We start from the raw sequence: 26,896 nt of genomic DNA on the forward strand, positions 1-26,896 counted from the left end.
AAGAAGGTGCTGAAGTGGGTTTATTGCTTGTGTTAGAACTTCTTAAAGTTTATATTAAAAGCCACAGTGTCACGTTAATAAACCTTCTGGAAGTAACTGTTCTCATCTGGGGTCTGTCACCGAAGCTCCCAGGGGATGGTCCCAGGGGTGATGGGGACTGAGTGCTCTGGGGGGCTTTGCTCCATTCCCGTAGGGAGTCTCTGAGTCCTGGTGGGAGGTGACCCCCCGTGTCTCCCCCGTGCCAGCAGGGACTGGTCCCATCCCAGCCCTCCCAGCGTGAGTGTGGCAGAGCCCCCCCGAGTCTTTCCCGTGGGTTCAGCTGCCCTGGAGCCAACAGCCTTTGGATGATCCTCCTTTCCCTGGAGGAGCTGTTCTGTCACCTGTGTCAGTACCAGCGGGGCACGGCAGGAATTCCCAACCCCAGGTGGGAATCAACAGCTGGCACGAGGCATTGCATCATCAGTGAGTACAAATCCACAGGCAAATTATCAACCAAAATCACCACAAACAAATCATTGTTATTCAGACCTGTGCAAATAGATCATAATTTTTCCCATACTGGAGGTGAAAAACCAGAATAAATTTATTATTACTTTATGTCATTTAGGAGCTATTGGGGTTTTTTAATGCATTCATTTTGAAAGTGGAACTTGAAGGGCATTTAAAATACTCTGGGAATATTTTTCCCTATTTTTCACTAACTCAGTTTGCTTAACTGACCATACAAGGAGGCTGTGGATGGTGTCATAGCCAGGTGTTGTGTGGGGAGGGGGAAGGCTGCACCTCACACGCTTTAGAGGGCCTGGGCCAGCACAGCCAGCTAATGATGCATAGTATATCTATATCTATATCTCGTATACATCATATATATGTAATATAAGAATAACTCACTACACGGAAATCTGTAGATTTTGATTGGCTTTTACAACAGTCGAGTCTCATTCATGTAAAAGTTACTCCTGTCCATTTTTTTAAAGGATATTTACTGCTCTTTTTAGTAGCTTAAGCTATTACAGAGATTAACTGTTGAGATTCACGTCATCCACCCCCTCTGTGGCCACCAATCCATCAGTGCTGTGGAAGGAGGGAACAAGGGAATACTGACTGTGTGTGGCTGATGTCAGGGATGGATTCACAAAGTGCCCTGACCACACATAGATTCCCAAATTTAAGAGGGGAATTTGTGTGTGTATTTTGAGCCCTCTGTCCTGCATGAATGTATTTCTTAGGAAGAAAATAAGAAACTCTGAACCTTAGTTACAGGCTTAAATATTTTAAAAATTGATTTGAGCAGTCCACTCTGTGATTGGTCAGTGTGAAATGGGCAGGTAACCATTTCCTACCATCACAAAGGGATTTTCCCATCAGGTACAGAAGTTCCTTTTTAGGCCTATGTGGCTGCTGAACTGAGGAATCACAATTCTAAATTGAGTCACAAATTCAAGCAATTGTTTTCTAGTGAGAAACTTTAAAAAAACGCTTTTGTGGCAATAAGAAAATGATGCCAAGCTGCAGTGGTTCTACACCCAGTCTGTGTGCAATGGCTTAGCAGTGCTGAGCAGAGCTCCCTCTCTTGTTCCAAACTGAGTGCAAAGCTGGCCTGTGTCATACCACAGCTCTGCAGAAAAGACTGTGGCAAGCAGAGCTATCCTGTTAAAAATACTTCACTACTTGTTTCACCATGAAATATTTATTTAAAAAATATACTAAATATTAAAACACATTAAGAAGGTGATCTGCATCCCAATAAACCTGCTCTTTAGTTCCCAGATGTTCTTGCTCTCTATGATCTGTGCTTATGACAATCATACCGGGTGGGCAGTACTGAAAAAGTCTGTCCATACAGGAGCTCTCTGTGTACATTTCCAGAAAGTAAATTGTGTTTGATGGTCTATGTTTGCTGGCAGAGTTTGCTTTAATTTAAATCCCTTGAACATGGAGAGAAGCAATGCTAGCTAACAATGCTAGAGCTAATTTTCCCCTTCCTCTCTCCTTTTGCCCAGTCACTGCAGACTGAATATTGTAAATGTTTTCCAGGCACTCGGTGCCTCTGGATGCCTTTGATTAAACTCATTCCAAGGATGACCTCAGTCCAGCTGCAGCCCGTGTTCACCATCATTCCTGCTGCACGTCTGACTTCAGATGACGTGGACGTATGTTACTGCGAAGTCACTGCCCAGGGGGTTCCTGGCCGTGCACTTGTACATGCCGGAACTGGAGGGTCGGGGGTTCTGGAGGAACAAAGTCCCGGTGGGGTGCAGCAGCTCACCCCCAGCCCCTCGGCCCTGGTGAGCTGTGGAGAGCGTGGAGCGGTCAGGTAACTCCCAGGTGATGTCCGGCTTGGGTGTCCCCAGGGCGGTGCAGTGGAGCTGCAGGGCTGCCCCCGGCACGGTGTGCAGGGCGGGCGGGGGCCTGCCCGTGATGCGCGGGGCGTGGGCGGCCACGGCCACGGCCACGCTCACGGAGGAGTCGCCGGCGTCGTTGCGGGCCCGGCACACGTAAGTGCCCCCGTCGTGGGCGGTGGCCGCCCTGATGACCAGGGTGCCGTTCTCCAGCAGCAGGAACCTCCCGCTGACCTGCGGCCGGTCCAGCACGCGGCCCCCCGGCAGTGTCCACGTGGTGCTGGGCTTGGGGCTCCCCTCGGCCAGGCAGTGAAGGGACAGCGGCTCCCCGCTGACGCCCTTCACCAGCCCCACGGGGTGGGTGAGGATATTGGGCTTCTGGGCAACCTCCAGGACGATCAGCTTTTCAATATAGCCAACCTGGTTCCGGGCAGCACAGCGGTACCGCCCGGCTTGGTCTCTCCTGGGACTGTAGATGGTCAGGGTCCCATTGCTTCCTGTGAGAAACTGGGACGTGCTGATGCTGCTGGAAAACCATGTGCCATTGGGCAGCATCCAGCTTATGTCTGGGGGAGGGTTTCCATCCACAGAACAGTTCAGTGTGATAGTTTTCCCAGGTTTTGCTATTATTTTTTCGTTGAATGGGTTTTTGAACATTGGTCGCCGTAGCATTTCTGTGACCTCCAGCTGCACCACCAGCACGCTCTCTCCCGCGTCGTTCCGTGCCACACAGATGAAATCCCCCGTGTCCGAAGGCCTGATATTCCGAATCTCAAGTGTCCCATTTTTGTGCACCACGATCCTGCTCCCATAATACGGGGCTGTTAGGAAAATGTTATCAGGCATGACCCACATAATCTGAGGGGCAGGTGTCCCCTCTGCCCGGCAGTCAATGTGTTTCTTTGAGTGCCTCACTGCTGTTACCTTCATGATTGTTTTGTTCCTGTATAGGCCGTTTATGATGGGGGGTTTACCAGCCACATCCAGCTTATACAGTTTGGTGTCATCCCCACCAGGGTTCCGAGCCACACACATGTACTCCCCAGCATCCAGCAGTTTGACGTGGCTGATGGAGAGAGAGCCGTTGGTGTGCAGGAAGTGTCTGCCCGTGGACGAGGAGATCATCTCACTGGAAGGCAGCAACCAGAATATCTGTGGCCTGGGATCTCCAGCAGCTTCACAGTCCAGCAGTGCCGTGTGTCCAGCTGACACTGTAACGTATGTCTTGTAATTGTGCTTTATCTGAGGGGCTGCCACGATGACTGTGACACGGATCTTCATCTCATCCCTCCCCAGAGTGTTTTGGGCATAGCAGGTGTAATCTCCTCCTTCTGTCACCCCAGCTTTGTTGAGGTACAGAGTCCCATTGTCAAAGAGGACGTACCTGCGGGACCTGTGCCCGCTGTCATCCGCCAGCATTGCGTTGTTGACCAACGTTCCATCTGGCAGACCCCAAGATATTTCTGGCGTGGGCGACCCTGAGGCCTTGCAGTCCACTCTGAAATCCTTGCCATATGGCACCAGTTTCTTGAAGTGCTGCTTGTGGTCAATCTTGGCAGGTTTCATTGTGATGCTGACTCTCATCAGGATCAGATCATCCCCAAGTCTGTTTCTTGCGACACACAGGTAATCACCTGCATCCTTTTCAGTGACTGCCTCAATAGCCAGGGATCCGTTGGGGTAGACATGGATCCGACTTCCCATTCTGCTGGGGGGGGAGAGAGAGGAAAAGAATTATGGAACCAAGTGCTGGGGGTGAATACCGAGCACTGGAAGGGATTGAAGGTGTCAACAGCACGATAGGACACAGGCGTTCTCTCCAAAGGCACTGTGCCCACACCACCTGCCTGCCCACTGGGTCCTAAGGTGATGTCATTGTCACTTCTGGTGTTACATGGATTTTTGCATGTTAACTCTGCTGGGAACACCCTGAGCTAGGACTGTCTCCCAAAGCAAAGGTGAAGTGTTACTGTGGGAGGGGGTGGGGGGAGACCCCCAAAGGTAGACTTATCAGAGGCTACAGAAGCCCCTTCCTCCTGAACCCTACTTGGCAAATCTGGTACATAAAACTTCTCCTCTAAACTGGCAACAGTCAGCCAGGGCATGATAACAGCAGTTCCCTTAATTCAAATATGACTTATATTTGATTTGGGGAGACCTCACCCACTTATGGCAATTGATAGGATCTGTGACTAGACATATAACAACAAGCCATTAGCACAGATATTTTCACCGCTGCTGGATGTTTAAAAATTAATTTAGTTCACAGTGCTTTAGTGCTGCAACACACTTTTACATGACCACCAGAGGAGACAGTATTTGAAGTTCCAAAGAGGTGGAAAAAAAAAAAGAGTCGTACCTGTGCCACTGGTCCACCACAGCCTTGGAGGGCAACCTCCACATGATCCTGGGCTTGGGCTCCCCGGTTGCTGTGCAGTTCAGAAGCAACTTATCTCCATAATTCAGGTGAGTCAGTTCTTGAGAGGTGATGGCTATCTTTGGAAGCGTGTCCCTGTGCTCCACCACGAGGCTGACCACCCTCCTGTCCGAGCCGCTGGAGCTCGTGGCTATGCACTCGTAGTTCCCGCCGTCGGAAGGGCCGATGCTGCCGAGGTGGAGGGTGCCATTGGAGAACAGGAACAGCCTCGTGTGTACCAACTGCAGAGGCTTCACTGCTGTGCCATCAGGGAGGACCCAATGGACAGTGGGCTGAGGGTTCCCTTGCACTGTGCAAGGGAATTTCAGGCTTTCCCCCATCTTTCCTTCCATGCTTTGTCTCTTCTCCTCCAGAATGGTGGGAGGGGCCACAACGACCTGCAGCCTCAGAGCCAGCGTGTCGGTGCCCGCGGGGTTTTTGGCCAGGCAGGTGTAGAGGCCCCTGTCGTACACGGTGACTTCCCGGATGACTAAAGTGCCGTCTGCTTCCACGTGAGCTTTGTCATGTCCTGCGGAGGAGCTGGAGAGGTGGGTGTTATTTGCCAGCACCCAGGAGATGGTGGGAGGGGGCCTGCCCTCGGCCTTGCACGACACGGTCACGGTGTTGCCGGCGTGCGCGGTGAGGAGCCGGTGGCGGGTGCCGGCGATGCGGGGCGGGTAGGCCACCACCGACAGGGTGAGCAGGAGCCGTGCCGTGCCCAGCGCGTTGGCCGCGGTGCACAGGTACTGCCCGCGGTCCCCCAGGCCCACCTGGGGGATGGACAGCGTCCCGTTGGCAAACACCACCCACCTGCCGGCACCGCCGCGCCCCGGAGCGTCGGGCCCTGCAGGAAAGGGGACAGTGGTGACGTGTCAGAACCTTCCTCTAGTTTAATCTTCTAGTTTAATTCAGTCCATGAATACCTGTTCCCTGCCCTGGTCTGCATTGCCCCAATAACCAAGACAATAGTGATAAGACAGAGAAAATCAGAGTATTTTGCATATGGAGTGACAAAGCTGAGTCCCCAGCAGAGACAAAGTTTGGATAAAAGAGATGGGGCTTTGCGATCCAAACCCGGCACAGCTGTAACTGGATTTGAGGGTTTGTTACCACAGATTTTTCTTTTCATTTGTCTCACTGTTCTGGAATAGCAGGTAACACACAACAAATATTGAAATCTTACCACAATAAGCACAGAATTCTAGTTAAATATAGATTATTTTTTTATCCTTTCCCTAGAGAGCTATTCCAGAATCAGCACTCGGACACTCCAGCAAGTGTTGGATCTCTGTCTTTGTCACTGTTTCCAAGTTCGCTGTTCACTGGTATTCTATAGTGCTTTAAAATGAAACAGTGTTTGAGTTTGGCACACAGAACAGCTGTCAAATTTTAGGACTCTAGTGGAATGTAAATCCTATAGAGGTTTATCGAGCTCACCTGACGATATCTTGGTCCAGTGTATTGCTGGGCGGGGGTTCCCAGTAGCTTCACAAGGAATAAAAGCGTCAGAATTTGCCAGCACAGTGAAAGCAGCCAATTTCCCTCCAACTATTCTGGGCTTTGCAAAATGGTTTGTGCTTGCAGAGCCCAAGACGATGGGACTGGGGGGGGTGGTGGTGGTTTCTTGATCTTGTCTCCATTCAGACCAGCCTCTGGCAGAGCTGTCCTTGTCCCTTCCCCACGGAGCTGCTGTCTGTGATGACTTCGGTGTGGTCAGTGTCCCGACAGTCAGCGTGTTGCCCCTCTCTGTGCCTTTGGTACGTGGCCTGGGCCAGAACTGGACATGCTCCCATGGAGGCAGGTGGGCTCTCACAGTAGGTGCAAGTGGCACAGCTGCCATCGGGGCTGGCAGAGGGGTGGGATGCTGAGTGCTGGGAATGATGATGTCTGTGAGTGCAGCAGGAGCACTTGACACAGTTCTTGCTGGGAATGTGGGCTGTGCTGCCTGGTTTTCCTTGCTAACTGTCTCCCCCATTTTCAGGTGGAATTCTCCTGCCATGGCAGTGGCTCTGATGTGCTGAGCAGATGCTGCCCCTGATGTGGCACTGACTGCAGCAGGTTGGGCACTTGCAGCACCAGGAGGCTCATCCAGCCATGGTGGGGTTTGGAGAGCTGTGGTGGAGGTGTGGGCAGGACTGACGGGTGGTGCTGTGGCCAGCTGGGTGTTCCTTGTTGTGACTGGTGTGGTTTGGAGTGCCATGGTGGGGCTGTGAGCAGTCGGACTGGTGGGCAGTGACGTGGCCAGCTGGGAGCTCCTCTGTGTGACCGGGGTCACCAGGGTCTGTGTGGCTGCTGTGGGTACATGCTGAGGTGGCTCTGGGGTGTCAGAGATCCACAGTGCTGGTGTTTCGGTTACAGCGACGGCGCTGACGCTCCCAGGGAGAGGTTTTGCAGGTGTAAGACTTGGAGACACAGCTGGTGATGTACCTGCTGTCACCACGGGGGTGGCTGTGCTCACGGGGGGGGTGGCTGCAGTGCTGTGGGCTGCAGCCACATGCTGCAGGGCAGATGTTTTAGGGGGCTTCTTCCTCCTCTGACCTCTCCTTCCTCCCACTCTTAATATTTTACTTTTGGTGATTCTAGTGTCAGATCGAAGAGTAATAAAAGATGTGACTGTTGGCTTCAAACCCAACAGTTTGGTAGGGTTGCGAGTAGTAGCAGTGCCCTTTGTAGTGACAGACGTGACTGTGGTAGCAGCTTTTTGCCTTGCACTATGTTCGTTTTCCTCTTCCTTGAGGAACAATGTGTTTTGAGGGGTACCCATTTGCTCCAATGGCAAATTCATGGTGGAGGGGGAGGACAGGGGGGCTTCTGGGCTAAATGAGTTGATGGAGCTGCTTAAATTATTTAAGGTTGGTACATTTGATACATATTTCATATTCAGTTGAACACCTGCAGCCACAGCTGTATTTCCTCTGGCAGACCCTGCCCTCCCAAAATTGTATCGGTGCTCTTTCAAACTTGGGATACGTCCTGGTCTCACAATCTGTCTCCGACCAGAAATTTTCCTTCGTCTTCCATACTGCTGCTGGAGCTGGGGTGTGTGAGTTGGAACGTCCTGGATAACCCAAGCTGGCTGATGAGTAGTGATAGTTGAGGCCACTGCTGGCCTAGGGGTTCCTCCTTTCTGAGCAGCATGAGAATAAATGGGACCAACCTCAGGGCTTGGTGCACTGACTGTCACCACAGGGACCTGGTGATCTGTTTTGGTGGAAACCTTTTCAATAGACTCAGTAAAAACATGTATCTTGTCAATTGTGTTTTGGGGAGCTACAGCCTTACTGGTGTCTGTAGCTTCTGTCATGGGTGTCATGGGTGCAGATTTTAGATGCTGGTTATTACCCTGCCCAGAATACACCAGCCTTTGCCCAGCAGGGAAGACTGTGGATGTTCCACTTGCTCCACTTGATACGGTTGATTGTTTCACACCATTTGCTGATATTTGACTCAAATCAGATCTTTCCCATGAGTCTGTAGGTTTTGGATATGTTTGTGGCCTTCTGCTGCCAGGTGACACAGACTGTGGAAGAGGAGAGGGTAGAGGAGTTACTGCCTCTGTGACCAGGAGGGAGGTTTTCCTGGCAGGAGTGTGACTCACAGTGCCCCCGGGCCCTGCAGTGATCACACGTTCCATTGGTCTCCCCAGAGCAGGTACTGGGGCTCTCTCTGTTACTGGCATCATGAATTCTTCCTCTGGAGATCCGAGATCACCAGAGGTCTCCTCGTCAGCCCCAGGTACCTCTGAGAACTTTTGGACTTGAATGGGTGGTTCTGTTGCAACTTCTCCCCGTTTGTCTGTCAGTGTTGAGTTTCTCTTAGTTTTCTCCCACAAGGCTGCCCAGCGCTGTGGATCGACTCTCCTGCCTGAGGAAACAAACTGTCTCCTGTGCCCCCTGAGCCGCCTGAGCCTGCCTGTTCTGTCCCTGTAGGGCCTGTGAGGCATTTTCCTGTGGCTGTTCCTTTGAGGTGCGCTCTGTGTGCCCCGGCTGCCGGATGGTGATGCAGCGGATTTCGGATGAGCTGTCAGGGTGGTTGGAGTGGCTGAGGGATGTGTCTGTGCTGCAGCAGAGCCCAGCAGTGCGTTACCAGAGCCATCACCCTCTTCCCACTCTCCCACAGCTCCAAGCCTTTTCTTTGGAGCGGTTTCATCCCGTTTCACTAGCACTTGGAAAACCAGAAGGTCAACACCGTACTGGTTGGCTGCAATGCATCGGAAGTACCCTCCATCTCGCTCTGTCACCCCTTCTACTCTCAAGGTGCCATTGCCAAAAATATGTTTGTTTCCTACAGAGTGACGAAGAACTGTGAGCTCAGGCAACACCCAGGTAATGGCAGCGTCGGGAGCAGCCGTGGCTGTGCAGGGCAGGTGCAGTGTGCTGCCCACAGCTGCCGACAGCTGGGCTCCATTTACGCTGTCGTGTTCCACGTGAGGATCCACCACCGTGATTCTGAACGTCAGAGCGTCGGCATCGTTGCTGTTGGAGCCGATGCAGTGGTAGAGCCCTGTGTCAAACACATCAGCCGTGCGCAAGGTCAGTGTTCCGGCCCTGAGGATGATGATTCTCCCGTCCTCGCTGATGTGAGGAGCTCGCACTCTGCTCCCATCGGCCAATATCCACTCCACGGCAGGGGCTGGCTCCCCAGCTGCCTGGCACCCCAGTTCCACGGTCCCCCCGACGAGCACAGTGTGCTCTCTCTGGGTGCTGTTGTCCCTGTAGATGATGGCCCAGTTGTTGCTGCCCTGGCTGCTGTCAGCACTGGGCACACTGACCCGGGCACGGGTGGAGTAGTGGATGTGCAGCGTGCTGAGCGTGGTTGCTGTCCTGTCCAGCTGCAGTGCCACCACGCTCTGCATCAGCCAGGCTGGCTCAGCTCTCAGGTCAGCCTCAATATTGGTGAAAAGTTCATCTTTTTCAGTGTAGACCTGTTTATATTTGTAACTAATAAAAGGCACATCAGTTGCCTGAGCAGTCCGCTCCAATTTCAAGGGAGAATTGCTGTACAGTGCCAGGATGCTCCACAGCTGCTGGATGTGTCCGTGATCGATGCCACACACCAGGAATGCTGAGAACGAGGTTTGGAGCACTGTGCTGCTGCCATCTTGGTCAAATGAGGTGGGAGACATTTCTTTAGGTTTTTGGACATTGCAGACCACGTTGCCTCGATTTCCTGCTTGGTCAGTCATGTTCAAAACCACGGATCCTATCGGAGCTATGAAGTCCTTGGGAGACACGGAACCGAAATCCCCATCGTCTGGCACTGTGAGGTTTCTGGATTTCAGGAAGTCGTGTATGACTGGCTTATTGCAGGTGACAGATGCAGAAGGAAGATCCATTAAGCTCTTCCCATTATGATTTCTGGGACTAGCACAGACTGGGCATTGCTGGGCACCAGAACTTCTGTCTTTTCTACACTTTATAACATCTGAAGAGAAGAAAAGTGGAATCAGCTTCTGTGCTACAAGTTTTAGTATTAAAAATTACATACAGGTATTAACAAGTGGTTCTTTTGAATAAAAGAAAAGCAAATCTTAAAGTAACATATGAATGGCAGCAGCAGAGATAGTCCTCGAGTCCCTTGAATTCCTTATCTCCTTTTTGAAGAATTAAGTGCAAAGTGGCACTTGTTCTTGCCACTTCCATAAAAGTTAGCTTCATTATTCCCTGTGGATTCTCCTGGTGCACAGAATCTTTGGACTGTCCAAGGAAAGCATTCCATTAAGGAAAGCTGCACTTGGGAATTTGTTAAGGCCACTAGATACATTTAATCTGGGAAGCTGAGTGGTATTTACCTCTTTATTCTGATTACACACACCTACAAAAATCCTGTCTTCCAGTCTTTTCTGGTAGCATAAATAAATTAATAAAAGACAATTACTTGTATCAGCAAGAAAAAAGAGGCTACAGCAGAATTAAGGAGCATAAACAAGGCCTTGAGCTCACCTGGTCTCTCCTGTGCCCACTCTGTGAACCCCTGCAGGCTGCAATCACAGGACCAGAGGTTTCCATGCAGGTAAATGCTCTCGAGCTCGGACATGTAGGAAAACATTTCTTGTGGAAGTGAAGTCAGCATATTGTCAGACAAAGAGATGTGCTTCAGGAAGGATATTTTGAATATTTGGCTATAGTGGAAGGTGACAAAAGTGTCTGGATGCAACTGCTGAAGTAAATTTCCATCCAGGTGGACCAACCTCAGGGAAGTGAGTCCATAGAAAACATTGGGATTTACAAATTCAATTTGGTTGTGGTCCATATGCAGCCGTGCCAAGCTCTTCAGGCCATAAAACACACCCTGCTGAAGCACCCTGACCTTGTTGTAACTCATTTTTAAGACCTGTTGATGCAAAAGTAGAAAATGCATAATATTAAACCATGTTATAAGGACTCTAACAAATGCTGCTGATCTTTACACTGTACCTGAGTGCCCACCTGGGAAGGAAAGACCTTTCCCATTAGGCTACTGGATCTTGAAGACCCTCAACTTTCATATGGACAGGATAAGAAACAGGAAAAGGAAATGCTGCAGCCAGTTACTGTGGGGCTGTTTACCTCTATCTCTGAAAGTTGTTTTAAGTGGTAACAAAATTTAACGTTGGCTCATTTAGTTCTCACCTGTAGTGACCGTAAATCACTGAACACCCTCTCAGGGATCACACTGATCTCATTGCTGTGCAGCATCAGTAACTCCAGTTTCTCCAGGCCAGCGAAGTCTGTAGGGCTCAGTTTTCTCAGGCTGTTGTAGCTGTAACAGATGGCTTTAGTCAGCCACACTTCACACCTTTTAAAAGCAACCAACCCGAAAGAAAAGAACCACTCTTTGGGAATGGCTGAAGGTAGGCAGCACTTCTGCTTGCCAAGACAAAATTCTAAGTCATGCCTTCATGTTAGCACAAAACATGGTCACTTTTCCAGGGCAGCGTTCTGACACCTGAATTCCCATGGACGGGGAGAGTAACAGCAAGCATGAAACACATCTGTTTGTCTGACAGCGTGTTGACTTCCCTACTGCCTCTGTGAAAAATTCCTTTTAGATTTTCTGCAGACACAGCTGGATGATTCAGACATTATGTGTATTAAGAGGGATACCCGGACCAGTCAAATATTGCTGATGGGTCTTGTCGTTTGATTTATGACAGAGGACACTTGCTGGAAACTGCAGGAAGGGGCTGGATGAGCCTGGGCATGTTCCATCCCCTGCTCCTTTAACCATGCATGGAACAGAACCCTCGTGGAGGCTGACACGGCCGGACAAGTGCGACTTCCCACGAACCCAGGAGATGAAAGCACAGACACTAACGTTGTGGGACATTCTCAACTCACAGCACAGTCTCTGCTGAAGATTTTAATACACGTACTCTTTTCCACCGAATTCCCTCTGTTTCAGACTCCTCAGTCCCACATTACAGATGCAATTTTTTCAGGTAATACAAAGGAATTCATTTAAGTTGAAAACTTTCTGAAGTTCTCACCTCCCCTGTGCTAGATCCCCCGAATTTCCCCTTAGTGTGGGTGGTCTCAGGCTTCGCTAGCTGTGACTGCAGCCACTGCTGAGTGCTGCAGACAGAACATTAAGCTCTACAGACTTATTTATTGCTTTGGTTAATTTTTAGCTCTAAATCTGGAAACTCTTAATTATTGCTCCGCAAAGTGTTGAAAGCTAACCGGTCAGAGCGTTAAAAGCCCCGCTGTCCCACCTACCCCAGGTTGATGCGCTGCACGTCCGCGGGGATGCGCGGGGGGACGGCGCTGAAGTAGCGGAAGGTGCAGTGGAGCTCGGCGGGGCCGTGGCAGGCGCAGGGCCGGGGACAGGCGCTGATGACGGGCAGGGTGGCCAGGCAGGCGGCCAGGAGGGTCCCCAGCCAGCGGGCCCGTTCCCCGCGCGGGGCCTCCATCCCGAGGGGATCCTACGCTGTCATCCCCAACAGCAGCGGCGGTTCCTGCGGGGGGAACAGAACACAAAGGCATTTATAGCGGCGGCCGAGCGGAGCTGCTCGGGTTTACGCCATAAGCACGAGAGGAATTTTTAACTTGAAAGAAAAAACGACCCACGACGCAGCCCCCCAAACTCTCGGGTTTCCCCTCAGCGATGTCACGACCCAAAGCGCTGTCATTTGACAGCTGCCCCACGGTGCCCCGGCCGGCGCCATGTGCCGGTAGTTGCCGCTCACAGGGAAAGCTGGAATTCCGCAGGGATTGGCAGGAGCTGCCGCCGGTGCCCGCGGTGCGTCCCAGCTGCGCGCCCCGTCCCGCCTGTGCGGAGCGTTCCCGGCTCCGCCGGCGGCTCATCCCCGGGAGGCGTCTCCACACGTCAGCTCCTTCCCTGCCAGGAACCGTTCCAAGCAAAATTAACTCCCTTCGCAGCCCCCGCCCAACCCCGCGGCGCTTCCCGGGGCCAGGACCGGCCGTGCCCCCGCGCCGGGAGCGCCCGCCCGGACCGCGGCCCCTGCGGGCAGGGGACAACCCCCCACCCGCCTCCTCCTCCCGGGGGGGCTCTGCCTGCCCGCCGGGCCCCGCAGCCCGCCCGCCCCGCCGTGACCCTCCCCCGCCCCGGCACGGCCGCTCCGCCGGGGGCTCTCGGGTGCCTGGGCGAGCGACCCGCAGCCCCGCCGGCCCTCGCAGACAACGAGCGTTTGCCGTCGGGGGAACTTCGTGCGTGACCCCTCCAAAAAGCGGCCGATGACACCCGCAGTTCGCTTTTGGAGGGACAATTTCTCTCCCCTTGCAGACCGAGTCCGTCAGTACCTCAGCTCCTGTTCGGCGAACGGTGCCTGTAACAGCCTCGACCGACGGCGTGTTTCTGCTGAAATGGGTCATTGTAGGGCAAACCAAATCTGTTCCACTTGAGATGTCATGGTAAGATAAAACTTCAAAGACAAGATAAAGCCTCAAATATATCTTTTAAAAGTTCTAAAGCTGTTCAGACAAACCCCAAATCAAAGGCAAGCTGTGGGAGTTCAGGAAGCTGGCAGGAATGGGATGTTCTGTGTAAGCCAGCTAGAACTTTACTTGTGGTGTTCACTGGCTGATGTTTGTTATCATCTCAGGAGCTGGCTCTGTGCAACATGGATCATCTCACTTTGATTCAGCATGGGAGCTTGTGCCAAGAAACACTGACCTTGTGCAACTGGCACTTTGGGTCTCAGAAAAAATACCACCACCTCAACTGAGCCCTGCACTAAATCCTAAGGTGGCATTTTTAGGTGCTACCCTGAGATCAGGGAGCTCACTCTGAATTTTGTTCCCCTGAGTGATAAAAGGGGAAAGGGCGGGCAGGTCAATCCTTAGGTGCATTTTCTCCATCCTAATTACAGTCTGAAAGGCAAAGCATCAAGTGCTTTCGTAAGTTTTTTTCTACTGGAAAGGCTTAATGATTTGTACTAGCCTCAATAATTTGTGGTAGAAACAGGACTGAAGTTTCTTCTGAGAATGTTTTACAAAAACACATACCTGAAAATCTGCATTAATGTTAAAAAAATATTTTAAATGTACAATGGACCTTGCCAATGTTTTAAGAACAGAGAATGAAGGGAGCTTTTTGTTAAGTAGAACTATACTTTGGCAAGAAAGTGTGACTGAGTGTGAGCTCAGAAGTGCTGTGAAGAGGAAAGCTGAGCGAAGGAAGTGCTCGTGAAGTGGATCTGCACAGCAAAGTGTACATACCAAAACTGGGGCACAAGTTCAGGTCATTTTTCAAGTTTCTAACATACCTCTCTATGGTATGACCTGGCTTGTCCGAGCCAGGAGGGAGGGCAGCCAGTGCTCCACAGCTCATCCCTGTGGTCTGTGAGCTCCTGGAAGCACGTGCAGGTCACAGGGGGCAGGTCAGTAGGAGCCTGTGCAGGAGAGCATCACACCTGAGGCAGCACCAGGGAACAACCCAGCTCTGCCCAGCCTTGGATCAGGGTGTCACTGTGGCACTGGATTCAAATTCAGTACCGAGATCCATTATCCAGATCCTTTATCCAGGCAAAGCTTCCCAGGCCCCGGCACTGAGCACTGTCCATGTGTCACATCCTCCAACATCCCCCACAGCTCGGGGCTGTTCCCTCAGGAACACCACGGCTCAGGTCCCCCAGACTTCCCAACCACACACTAACCTGCCTGTCAGAGCCCTCACTGGGGCTCTTGGTTTAATTTGCAGTTTCTTTGTTTGTTTTTAATGAGTGTTTTCTTTTTCTCCTTCCTCAGCATGAACAAATCAGTGGAAAATGACTCGAACTTCAGGGAATAAAGTCACAGAAAGCAAATGATGTATGGGAGGAACGGTTCCTTATTTTTTCTTGGAAAATAGGAATAGCCTCACTTTTCAGGCAGGGATTCTGCATCTCTAATGGGCAGCCCTGTTCATTATTCTGGTATTAATAATGATGGTGGTACTCCTGGGGCAGCAGCAGAGCCCAGCACAGGGAATCTGGATGTGGTTTGTGCCCATCAGGGGCTGTTGTGGGAGGCTCTGGATCTTCAGGCGTGTTACCAGTTTCCTTCAAGCAAATTGTGGTGGGGCTGATCCACAGAGCTGGAATCTTGAAGGAAATAGAGGATGATCCCTTTATTTAGAGTAGTCAATAGAAATGTCATTAATGGAGCAGAACACAGCTTTGGAGAACACCACCCTGATGTGTTTCATGCATCAGTGTCAGCAAAAAGGGTTTTTTACACAATGCTAATCTGAATTAGGTACCTGAATAATGTACCTGGGTTTTGTTGGATGACTTTTGCTTTTTAGTTTGTTCTTCCATTGCAGACATTGCCTTTTCCCTCCCAAATCACACTGTTCCCTTGTCAGACTGATCCAACTCTTTCCCAGACCAGCACTGCAGGTGCCTCTGTTCCTGCCACACAGCATTCCCACTCTGCCTCAGTTTATCCCTCCTCATGCTCTCTCTTCTCTGAGTTGTGCCAGTTCTCCTTAAAGGCCCTTTGCAAAATGTTTTCATGTTTTTCTTTTCCTTCACAGCTTCTTGCTGGCCAAATTCTTTCAATGCCTCGGTGGGTTGCTGGACGCCTTGAAAAGGATGACATGACCCTCCAAGTGCCTTATTGGGAATTTTCAAAATAACACACTTAGGTACAACTCTCCTGTGGCTCGAGGTCACAGTCAGACACTTTAGTTCCATTGTAATGAGCTGGACAAGCTCCCAGCAAAGCAGTGATTGACCCTGGAATCATGGTCAGTATTTGGAGCTGCCAATGAATTTGGGCAAATACTCATTTGGGGACGGTCAGCCCTGCCTGTGTGCACAGTGCAGTGAGTGCCACACTCTGGGAAACCAAGCAGTACCTCAGAGGAATACACGTGAAGAGGACTGGGCCATGGCTGCCTTCTGTCCCCTCCTGTCCCCAGCAGTGCCTGCAGCCACAGAGCTCTGTGCTTCAGATTCCTTCTGTCCTCCCGGGACTCCCACTGACTGATGGGAATCTCAGCTGGGCTGGAGGCAATCCATCTTTCCTGGGTGGGATGGGCTGCTGTTCATGTCCACGCTGGGTTGGGAGGGCCAGGGACCCCCACTGGCTGCTGCTTTTGAACTCCCTCCAGCCCAGATGACCTGGGACACTGTAAATCAGCCACAGCATGGGCAGCCACAGCAAGAGCTCCTGCTTGCTGCGTTTCACACAGCCATGCAGACCACAGACTATTTATGTGAGAAAGGTCTGCATTTTCTTTCTTGGAAAGCTGTGATACTGCTGATTTTTCTTTCACCTGGGCAGCTGTTAGAGGTGGACATGAAGGGAGGGGTTGTCTGGCACCCCAGTTTAGAGGACAAGCCTGTTTAACACTCGGTGTGCCTGGGGAAGATCTGCTCTCCTCATTACTGGAGCAGATCCTCAGCCAGAGTAATTCTGTGTTTGATGTGCAGTGCCATGCCCCGTCAGTGGTTCCTGTGCTCTCAGATCTGTGCTCTGCTGTCAGACCCCCTCCCAGGCACAGACAGTCACCTGCAAATCCACTCCAGCAGCGGCTGAACCGGAACACAGACACTGCTGCTAAAGCACTTGTGCAGGTGCAGGCTGGGGGTTTTCATCTTAAACATCAGCTGGAGTGTTTTCTCATGGTTGGAATTGCAAAAGCAGCACCAAACCAGATTTTGTAAGTCTTTGTCTTGCTCTGTGTAGGTGTATTGTGAGGATGTTTAATTGGGCACATCCGTGTTTCTTGATGGCCACTACACACCACGGATTTACATCCATAGGGTACAGGCAGCAAGTTTACAGACCTATTGTCCCCATAACCTACAGGTTTGGTGCAGTGGTTAGAGGGAAATGTTCTGCAGTTCATTAACAAGAACCTGAACACCTCCCAGCCAGCTGAAAACAAACCAAAGCATGATCCTTGCCATGGATAATTTTTGTTTGTGATGGAATAAGAATTTGTCATTTCCTGAAGGTGGCCCTGCACACTGGCCTTTAATTGAGCTTTTAAATAGTTGAAAAAAACAAACAAACAGAACCCCCCACCGAAACAACCAACCTCTACCAAAGAAGCCAACAGATAGCTCTGGGTAAGGAAAAAAAGGCATGGCTGTTTATTCCCAAGCTATATGGGAGAGTGTACTTCTGAATTACATTTTATTTCCTAATTACAATTAAATAAACCATTTCTAATCAGAGTGGTTTAGCTTTGCAGATCTCAGCTACAGCCTCTCCCCTGCCCACCTGACTGGTGCTGCTCTTCAGCCCCCTGATCAGCCAGAGACCTGCACTGTTGTCAGGTGTGAGAAGGGCAAGGCTGATGCCAGGACACAACCCCCAGGGACTATTTAAGGCAGAGAGAGAGGCAGACCTTGTTTGGCAAGGCCAGGTGTTCTCTGCTCTGTCCCACTCCCTGTTTTGAGGCTTGTGACTGAAGACTGGCAGTTACAGGATGTGAGAAGCCTCATGAAGGCAGGAATTCCTAGATGAGTTCAGGTATAGGAATTCCTATAAGTCAAAGGTCAAGACTGAAAAATGAGAGGTTTTCTGGGTTGAAATGTCGGGAGGAGCCTGTTCTGCAGGTAAGGAAGCCTGAATGCTGCTCTGGGATGTTCTTGTTCACAGCAGAGGGAGTAAGAACCTTTTTAGCTGTTACATATTATTTTACTTGCTGACCTTGCCAGGTGGGTCACATAAAATCAGAACTATGTTTTCCTGTGTAAATTTAACTTGCATTAGAAGGCTTTTCTGCTATAGCTGTGCCAGAAAACGTGTAAAAATGTGGATTCTGGGGCTATGTGTGTGAAATGAAAAGATGTTGGGTTTGTGGAGAACTGGCATCAGTAAGGTGATGAAGGCAGAGGGGGTGGTCACTTGCTGGGACCTTTTAAAACCTTTGGCTCTAAACGATGGAATAATTTCCCTCTGAAATAGCATGTGAAGAGTTGTTTGGGAGGAGAAGGCATGTGAAAGTGTGGTATGGATTGAAAAGTGAAGAGCCTAAACTTGTATTGTCACTTTTTTCTCCATTTGTATGTTCAGCAGAGTAATTCTCAACCTCCTTCAAGTGTAGAATACCTAATTAAGAACACTTTTAAAAATTCTAATTCTCCTACTTGAGATCATTATGTTATAGCTGGGTAATGATCTCCCAGTGTCTCATCTGCTACTTTTGTCTCAATAACACTGTCTTGTGGCTTCTTTGATGGCTCACAGGGACTGCTGTGTGGCTGTTGGCTTTCAGAAGCCACGGTCATGGCTGTGTGCTGAGGAAAAATTAAATGCTCACTGACTGCCCTGCTTTGAGCTCTGATGTGGATGTGGTGTGGTTTGACATTTAAAACATGTTGTGGTGTCATTTATTAGATTTAATGTGTTTATTGTGTGTTCTGATTTAAAGTGCATCACCCCAGGGAAAATCAAGGTCTCGTCCAAACATCCCCAGATGAGGTTTCTGAAGTCTGTGTTGGTTAACTATGTTCCAGCATTGAGTAATAGTGTGCAGTTTCTTTCTCTGTGTCCTACAAACTAGTTGTCCAGATCATGTTTAACCTCATACTTGTGCAGGAAAGTATTTGAACTCTTATACAAAGCAACGTGGCTCTGCACATAAAAAAAATTGATGTTTTTGTTTTTAACTGTAATGGTAAAAATGTCTGAAGTCTGATGAAGTGTTTAAAGAAGTTCAGTGTAACACTGTGACACAATTTGAATACTTCATGTCTTGGGGAGCAGTGACCTGGGTAACATGAAGGGAGATGTACAGGAGCATCTGCTGCTGAACTGGAATGACCATCTCTGGAATTCCCAGTAAACCCAGCAAAGGTGCTGGGTAAAGGTCTGTGCTATTGACTTGCTGATTACAAGGAAAGTGGAAATTTTGAATTAATTATGTGACTAAAAGTATTTCTAGAACACTTTGAGCTTTATCTTGGGGTGGCTCTGAGCTATGGATGTATGGGCAACAGCACAGGTCCAGCTCCCTTGGCCCAGAAGCTCCTACAAACTTGTTTTTACCAGTGAAGTGAATTCTCCTCCAACTCTGTGAATCCAAAGTCCAATCTGACACATCCAATCAAGTCTACAGACTTATATTTGTAGTAGCATTTATTTCCCTGGGCAGGCCTTGGGTGGTGGTTGTGCTCTGGGGCAGGGCTGGAGCAGGGCCTGGCCCCGACACGGGGGTGTCTGTCAGCTCTCACCCTGCTGGGGCTGTGGGGCTGGCACCACGGCTGGGGGATTACTGGGACACCAGGGAGAGGGGAAGGAAATGCCATCACTGCACCAGCTGTTCTGGCATAACCTGCTGGTCCTGAGCTGGATGGATGAGGCCAGGCACTCATCGCAGCGCTGGGTGGACAAAAGATTTCTGTGTGGGGTACATGTAAGGCAAGAAGGGGCTGGTGGAGAGCAGAGTGTTTCCTTTCTGGTTCCCTAAGGGACTGCTCTCGTGTTCTGTTTGGTTTGGAATGTGCTGTGTGTTTCAGACCTCACTGTTGGTCTGTGGGGGACATCAGTCGGTTTGAATGTCCTTTCCATTACTGAATGTAACAGACTCTCCAAGGATAAATGCTGCAAACTACTCCAAACCACCGTTTTCATCCATAAAACCTCCTATGGAATATCCAACTGCTGTGCTGAAAGGCAGGAAATCTGATGCTTTCGTACAGATCAAAATACAATAAACCTCCCTTTATTTTCTCCACATCTTACTCCAGTTTCTCGTCTCCCTGCTGCTATTGGCATAACCCTTAATGCAAATTCCATCCTTTTGGGAGCACGGGGGAGGGCACTGTGCTGGGACAGACCCTGATGCCACGCTGGGGGAGCCCCCTGCTCCTCACCTGCAGCCCCTGCCTGGCATTTCCAGGGGCAGGAGGTGCTGCAGGGTCCCCTGGGACACCTGGGCAAGCAAGGATCCTCTGCTTGCAGTCAGGCACTGGGATTTGGGATTCCTTGCATTCAGCCCAGCATAATCTGGTTTTATTTATTCATTTTCTGTGAGGGATGTGGGATAGAGAGAGAACTTGGAAGCAACTCGACAGCCACTAAAATAAATGTTCTTTTCTGTTTATTCCTTGGCTTGCATCTGGAAATTAAATGTGCTGCGTTAGGAATCTCAAACTTTGACTGTCTTACTGAGTCCTTAATTGAATACAGGTCAAAACCAAAAGCATGACTGACTTTTGTTGTTGCATTGGGCAAAACCACTGACTTTAGAGAGGCTATAGGTAAATACATCACTGCTGTACAAATAACCTTTACTTTGGTTAGGACGTTGGCAATGGCTCTGGTTTTGAATGGCTGAAACAAGTACCTGGAAATAATCAGATCAATAAAGATTTTAATGCTGGTCTTGGGTAAAACTACAGTAGGTTGTAAATGCAGGCTGAGAGCTTTCTACTTAAACCTGGTAAGTCTCTGCTAAAAGCTGGTAATTCTTTTCCCTTTCCACAAAAGTTAGCTTAATGCTGCAATTTTTATATGAAGAAAATTGTTGAATCAAGCTGAAAGGAATGTGTCCTTAATTCTTTCAGCAGTTCTTGAGCTCCATGCTCAGCAGCTCTGTTCACAAACCCCAGTGATGTTGTTCTTATTTCTGCAACAACCTTTGCCTTATTTTCCTGCTTTCCAGCATTTTTTGGGATAAAGAGAAAATGCCTCTTTTCTCAATGCTGTCTCAGGGCTGATGGTACTTGTCTAAAATATGTGCACAAACGATTTCCTGAGGAAGCTCAGCTCTGTAACACGATGTAACCTGGGCTTGTGCTGTAGTTATGAGCTGGAAACCTGTGGCCAAAAGCTGGTCTTGATCAAAGTCCAGCTGCTGGTTTGTCCTGCCGAGCTGTCCCTGCAGCCCTGAGCCAGAGGGGACTTGTGAAATTAAATAGCTTTTAAAGCTCTGCCAACATATTAATAAAGCCTTGTTTATGTGCAAAGCACTTGGAAAAATAACTCTGCAAACACTGGATTTATTTGCAGTAAATGTTGTACTTAATCACAGAAGATTTTCATCTGAATTTGTGAACATTTTGCACATTTTTCCCTTTGTTTCATAGCAGAGAATCAGGCGCTGGTTACCCATTGGAAGGAATGAGTGGGGGGTTTTAAAGCAGCTCCATGTCACTCCTCCTCTTTTCTCTGTGCTCTAACTTGCACTTACATGCAGGTTGTACACAGTGGTGCATCCTTGTAGCAGCCTCAAAGCAGTGCTGACCTTTTTTCTCCTTCAAGGAGAGGAGGCTGTGTCCTTCAGAGCAGCCAAGGAAGGGAATTTTCCTAGTCAGTGTTTATAGATGAATAACCCAAAGCTGTACCCAGCCAAAGTGATTGGTTTTCCAGCATTTGAACTAAAGTAGCCTTTCCTTTTCTTGAAAATACCTTCAGAATTCCTTTTTCGCTGAAAGGAAAGAATGAAAAAGAACAACTTGGCTTCCTTCCTTTTTTAAAAGACTCAGTTATTCTGAATCCTTCCTGGAAAAACATTTTCTGATGCTGACATTAGCCAAGATCAGAGAGTCACTGTCTGTGAGTACTTAGCTGTAAATTCACATGCTCTTGGCTCCTGGTTTGTTTTATCTCCTGTGTGTGTAACAGAAAGCCTTTGGCTTTGTTCTGGTTTTGCTGACAACGTGAGGTCTGAAGTGACCTCACCAAAAGGATGTTATAGTCGTGGGATTAAAATGTGTGTTGGGCAAAACTGGCAGCTTCTGTGCACCAGTGACCCTGTGCTGGCACGATGCATAACTGAAAATAACATTTTATTCCAGTGTGGGTCCCGTGTCAGTCCTGGAGAGGTAGCAAGTGTCTGTGGGGTTCCCACTGGGAGTTGCAGTGCCGGGGTTGCCCTGTGGGTCCCGGAGCAGCAAGGGATCAGGGACAAGGTGGGGAGCTCCTGTACACCCCAGCCCTTGGGAGGGTTCACCCTGCTGACCCAAACAGCCCTGATAAAGCTGCTGCTGCCTCGGGTGAGCTTTGCCCATGGGGTGCCAGCCCCGAGGGGATGGTGGGTCCCTTTCCCGTGTCTGTGTGTGCTCGTGGTGGCTGCACGTTTGAACATCCCACCAGTGTCTTACCAGGAACATCTCTGGGCTGCTGGTGCTGCTTTCCAAGCAATGGAAACACCTCCTGGGGGCAGTGAATGAAGCACTGACTGTGGTGGAGACCTGCAGCAACCCATGACTGACAGTGCCTGTGCCAGGCTCGGAGCCCCGGCTGCCTCCAGGGCAGGCAGGTTCTGCACGGGCTGCTCTGACCAGGAGGGGCACCCTCTTCACTCTGATCCCTCTCTGATATTAAAAGAATAAGGAACATCTGACAGAGAGGCCATGTAGCTCAAATCTTTTAAATGCAGTGGTGTACAAACAGAGATCTGGAGTTTTCTTGTTGAAACCTCTGACACCTGCCTTGTGCTGAGCCTCTGCTCCACCTGGCATTCTTCTATGGGTGGTCTCATGTTGGCTTTTCCCTTCCCCCTTCTAATATTGGTTCAACTCTAAACCAAAGTAGTAGTGCCACAGGGCTTCCTCTGCTCCTGCTGGAGAGTTTTCTCTTGTGACTACATGTAGGAAATACCTGGTTGGTTGTGTATGGGCTGGATTTAATTTCTAGGTCGTGGTGAGCAGGGATGAGGGACCAAATTTTGATCCAGTGATGACATGGGTAAACTCCCACTGATTTCCAAGGATTGAATTGGCTGTAGAGGGTGGAATCTTGCAAGTCCAAGTGCCTCTGACAAACACATTTGGCTCACTCTCTGCCAGCACTCCATTATTTTTTTCCCCAATTCAGATGTTTATGTGAGTGCTTGTTGGCTTGAGAGGCTGAATGTGTCTGGGTATATTTGACGGTATAAATGACATTAAACATATCTAGAAAATGCCATCAGCTCTACTCAGCTGGAAGAGCCTTATAAAGATCTTGTACCCTTGTCTCAGAGTTCTGCTCCTCTGGTTTCCCCTGGCTGGGAGGATGCAGGTTTCTTGTATGAGTTCCCACAGCTGCCACCTCATAGCCCCCAAGGGCTTAACCCTACTGACCTCACATCCCAGGTGAGCCTGAAATGGCAGTGGGTTTTTTTTCATGGCACTTAAATTTATGGTGGGCAGAAATGCTCTGAGACATAACCTCCTGTTATGTCATATGGATGAAAGATTTTTTGAAGCAAGAGGAGTACAAATATTAGTGGCACATGTCTGTAATAAGCAGTGCAACCCAAATTTGGGGACAGAACCACCCCTGAAGGTCCTGCAGTGTAGTACTGAGACAGTGTGATTTGTTTATCCTGATACTGAGAAAAGCAGCTGTTGTGGTTTAAGCCCCAGCCAAAACCAGCACAGCAGTGTGTGTGCAACAGTTTTTACAATTTTATTCCATGTATTAAAAAGACAATAAAATATTTCTGTGCAGCTCTGAGAGGAGCACCCACCTCAGGGAAACGTGCTTTCAGCAGCAGGAGTATAGGAATGACCCATGGTGGAAAACATAAACCCAAACATAAACACCTTCCATAGACCAGGGAGCTGAAGGAACTGCCTGAACGTGCAAATGTCTGGTGTTGTGTGTGACTGCCAGAACAGCCTCTGAAATGGGACACACAAATACAAGGGGGTTTGCATTGGAAGCTCCACAAGTCTCTTTCTGCAGATCATGTGTGGTCAGCAACGCTGGTGCCCTGCAGAGGGAGTTTTACCTTCATTACGGGAACGTTTAACCTGCATTTCCTCTCTGACGTGGCTCAACAAGGGGATGTGGAAGTTTCTGCTGTTGTTCTGGATGGACACACTGTTCTTTGCTATTCTCCTATTCACCAGTATTATGAACTGTAGTTGTGTTAACACCAAAACACTGCATGGAAGCAGAAGCCAGCGGGGAGTTCAGGAACACTGGACATGATGTGCTCTCACACTTGTCAAGCCACTGCACTGAGCAGTGTGACCTCAGTGAGGCTTCCTCCTCTCTGCTTTCCCAGACATCTAATGCTATCCTGTCTCTCAGGGTCTTTTCCAACCTGAAGGATTCCATGTGCATGTGGTGGAAGCCCCTTGCCCGTGACCACGGGTGTGTTACTGGCCCGGTGCTGGCACTGGAGTGAGTGTGAGGCACGAGCTGAGGAGGGGATGGTGGGGATGAGCATCAGGTGTCCTCTGCGTGAGGATCTCTGAGGGGTCTGTCCACGTCCCACTGCCCTCTCCTTGCACTGCAGAGAAGGACAGCCCACAACATCCCATGATGTTTTCCCTCCTGAGCTGGTGGAAAGGAAGAGAAGGAGGGAGCCTCATCCACCTGCACAGCCAGGTTGTGTTTAAATTGTTTGTGGGTGCCATTAGGAGGCTGTGTGACATTTCTGGCTGTAGTTCTTGAAGTAACTCTTATTGCAAGACCAAGACAAGCCGGGGAGCCTGAGTGACATGTCAGCTGATGGGCTCTTTCCCAGAGATGTAGTTTCCCTGGCTTGGATGGCTGACTGGGAGCTCGCTCTCAGTTCTGATTTCTGCTGAAAATCTGGCCAAGGGCAGTGCTGACCTTGCAGAAGCATTCAGTCCCGCAGGGGATAAGGAACGGGTCAGACCCCCAGGACCTGGCTCCCTTGGTCTGTGGAAGAAGCTGAGACCATTTTCCTCCCCCTGTGGGACCCAGGGACCGTGCTGGGTCCCTGCCTGGGGGGAGGTGAGGCTCCTCTCCCAGAGAAACCCCCTGCCCTGGGTCAGGTCCCCTCCTGGACACCAGGAGGCTGCTGTGGGTGGGCAGTGGGGCCAAGCTGTGCTGAGGGGCCACTCAGCTCCTGGACGTGCTGCCAGAGCTCCGTGGGCTCCTCGTCAGCTCTGGCTTGTGAGGACCACTGGGATAAACTGGCTCCAACAGCTAAAGCTGGAATTTGTTTCTAGCCAGAAAGAATTCAGTCCATGGAAAAACTGTAAAAGTTTCTGGTTGTGGCAGGATTACAGCAGGGCTGACAGTGAAAGTTCCTGTTTGGAGCAGGATTACAGCAGAAATGAAGTTTCTCAGGAACTCAGATTTTCCACTCAAATACACGCTGATAAATTATATATTTGCCTCTTTGTGGCTTGAAATCAGACTCCTGAAGTTGATTTTTCTGTTTTGTAGAAGCTAAATCTTCTGTAATTTATAATTTTATCATTTTAAAGACATACTTTTCCTTGTAAAATTGCATTTTACTAGAGCTCACAGAACAGCAGACCAAGGTATTTTTACTTCAGAATTTGGTGTATTGTCTGTGTCACTCAGAATTACTCTGTTTGATTCAAACCTGGCAGCTGTGTGTCACTGCCAAGGGGTGAGCCTCCTCCTCTCCATGAACTGTGGCACAGGTACATGGTTCACCCTGGGGACGTGTTTGCTGGCTGCTGTGGAAGCTGGATGAGGTCCCAAACTAACACATTTAGTGCAGGCCTCCCAGAATCCCTTTTTTCCCAGGATCTAGCAGCTGCCTGTCTTCCCTGTGCCCTGCTGCCTGGGTGGTCACACAGCTCCTGCTCCCTCAGCAGCCCGGGAGCACAGGGGTGAGTTGTGGTTGTGGCTTCATTACATGTCCCGAGGAGCTTCCTGAGGCCACCAGCCTGTGATGGGCTGGGGCAAGAAACCCTGGTTGCTGGTCACTGGCATTACTTAAGTAGGGTCTGTGGTTTTTTAACCTGACACCATTTGTGTTCTGAGACTGTTTCTGTGAAGTTTTTGGTAAAACCTTTTGTCCAGTCCTTGGTGAAATCCCAGCAGAAATCTGTCTTGTTAATGTTCTGATTGTCCTCCTCAGCTCTGTTGGTTATTGGCAAATGCTGTGGATTCTCTTGCAGCTTTTTAATGTTTTTATGCATGAGAAAACGGTGGGATGCACCTCCCAAAGTACTTTCATAAGTGACAGGGCCACAAGGTGAGACCTGCCAGGGAATCTGCAGGCACTGACACTCAGGTTTGCCTTTGTCACTCGGTCTGTGCAAAGCAAGGAGTCAGTTCCCAGCCCTTCCTTCACTTTCCCACAGGCAAAACGCAGTCTTGGAAATGATTTCATATTTAGAGAAGTAGTTTGAGAGTGATTTGCTTAGCTTGCACTACTATTATTAAAGTCAGAGGGTTTTAAAGGTTTTAGTGAGTTATAATTACAGATGGCTTTCACTTCTAAACACCTGAGGGGAGCAGAGGGACTGGCTCTGTGCAATGGGGAGACCTCAGCCACAGCAGGGAGGAGCCTCAGGGACTTGGGTGCTTTGCAATTGCAAATCCCCTGCAGTGCCTTCAGAATCACAGAATCCCCGAGGTTGGAAAAGCCCCCAGCCCATCAAGTCCACCCTGTGCCCCATCCCCACCTTGTCCCTAGCCCAGAGCACTGAGTGCCACAGCCAGGCCTTCCTTGGGCACCTCCAGGGCTGGGCACTCCAAACCTCCCTGGGCAGCCCCTGCCAGTGTCTAACAACCCATCCAGTGAGGAAATTCTTCCTGATGTCCAACCTGAACCTCCCTGGCACAGCTTTAGGCTGTTTCCTCTGGTCCTGTTGCCGGTAGTCTGGGAGAAGAGGATGACCCTCACCTTGTGACACCCTCCTGTCAGGTAGAAATTTCAGCTTCAACTTGAAAAAATTGAGTCTTGCTGGAGGCTTAGCAGGATCCTGCAGCAGCACTGCAACCTGCTGGGCACTGCAGGTGCTTTAAAGCTTAATAAAAGTCTCTGTAATGAACCTTCAGTTAATAAACACTAACAGTCAGTTACTGCA

At 49.8% G+C, this 26,896-nt stretch overlaps 1 protein-coding gene across 1 annotated transcript; it reads right to left on the minus strand.

The window, feature by feature from the left end:
• Positions 1-1,744: 1,744 nt before the first annotated feature.
• On the minus strand, positions 1,745-12,649 carry IGSF10 (immunoglobulin superfamily member 10). The gene is made up of 7 exons (XM_029962310.1): positions 12,456-12,649; positions 11,370-11,499; positions 10,701-11,091; positions 6,959-10,182; positions 6,196-6,883; positions 4,702-5,602; positions 1,745-4,047 (listed from the first exon to the last, which is right to left on the minus strand). Exons 1-7 carry the CDS (start codon positions 12,647-12,649, stop codon positions 2,139-2,141), a joined length of 7,437 nt encoding a protein of 2,478 aa, XP_029818170.1. The 3' UTR covers positions 1,745-2,138.
• Positions 12,650-26,896: the final 14,247 nt, after the last annotated feature.

The sequence above is a fragment of the Manacus vitellinus genome, unplaced genomic scaffold (genome assembly GCF_001715985.3).
Source record: "Manacus vitellinus isolate BGI_N305 unplaced genomic scaffold, ASM171598v3 scaffold_45_pilon, whole genome shotgun sequence".
Lineage (NCBI taxonomy): Eukaryota > Metazoa > Chordata > Aves > Passeriformes > Pipridae > Manacus > Manacus vitellinus.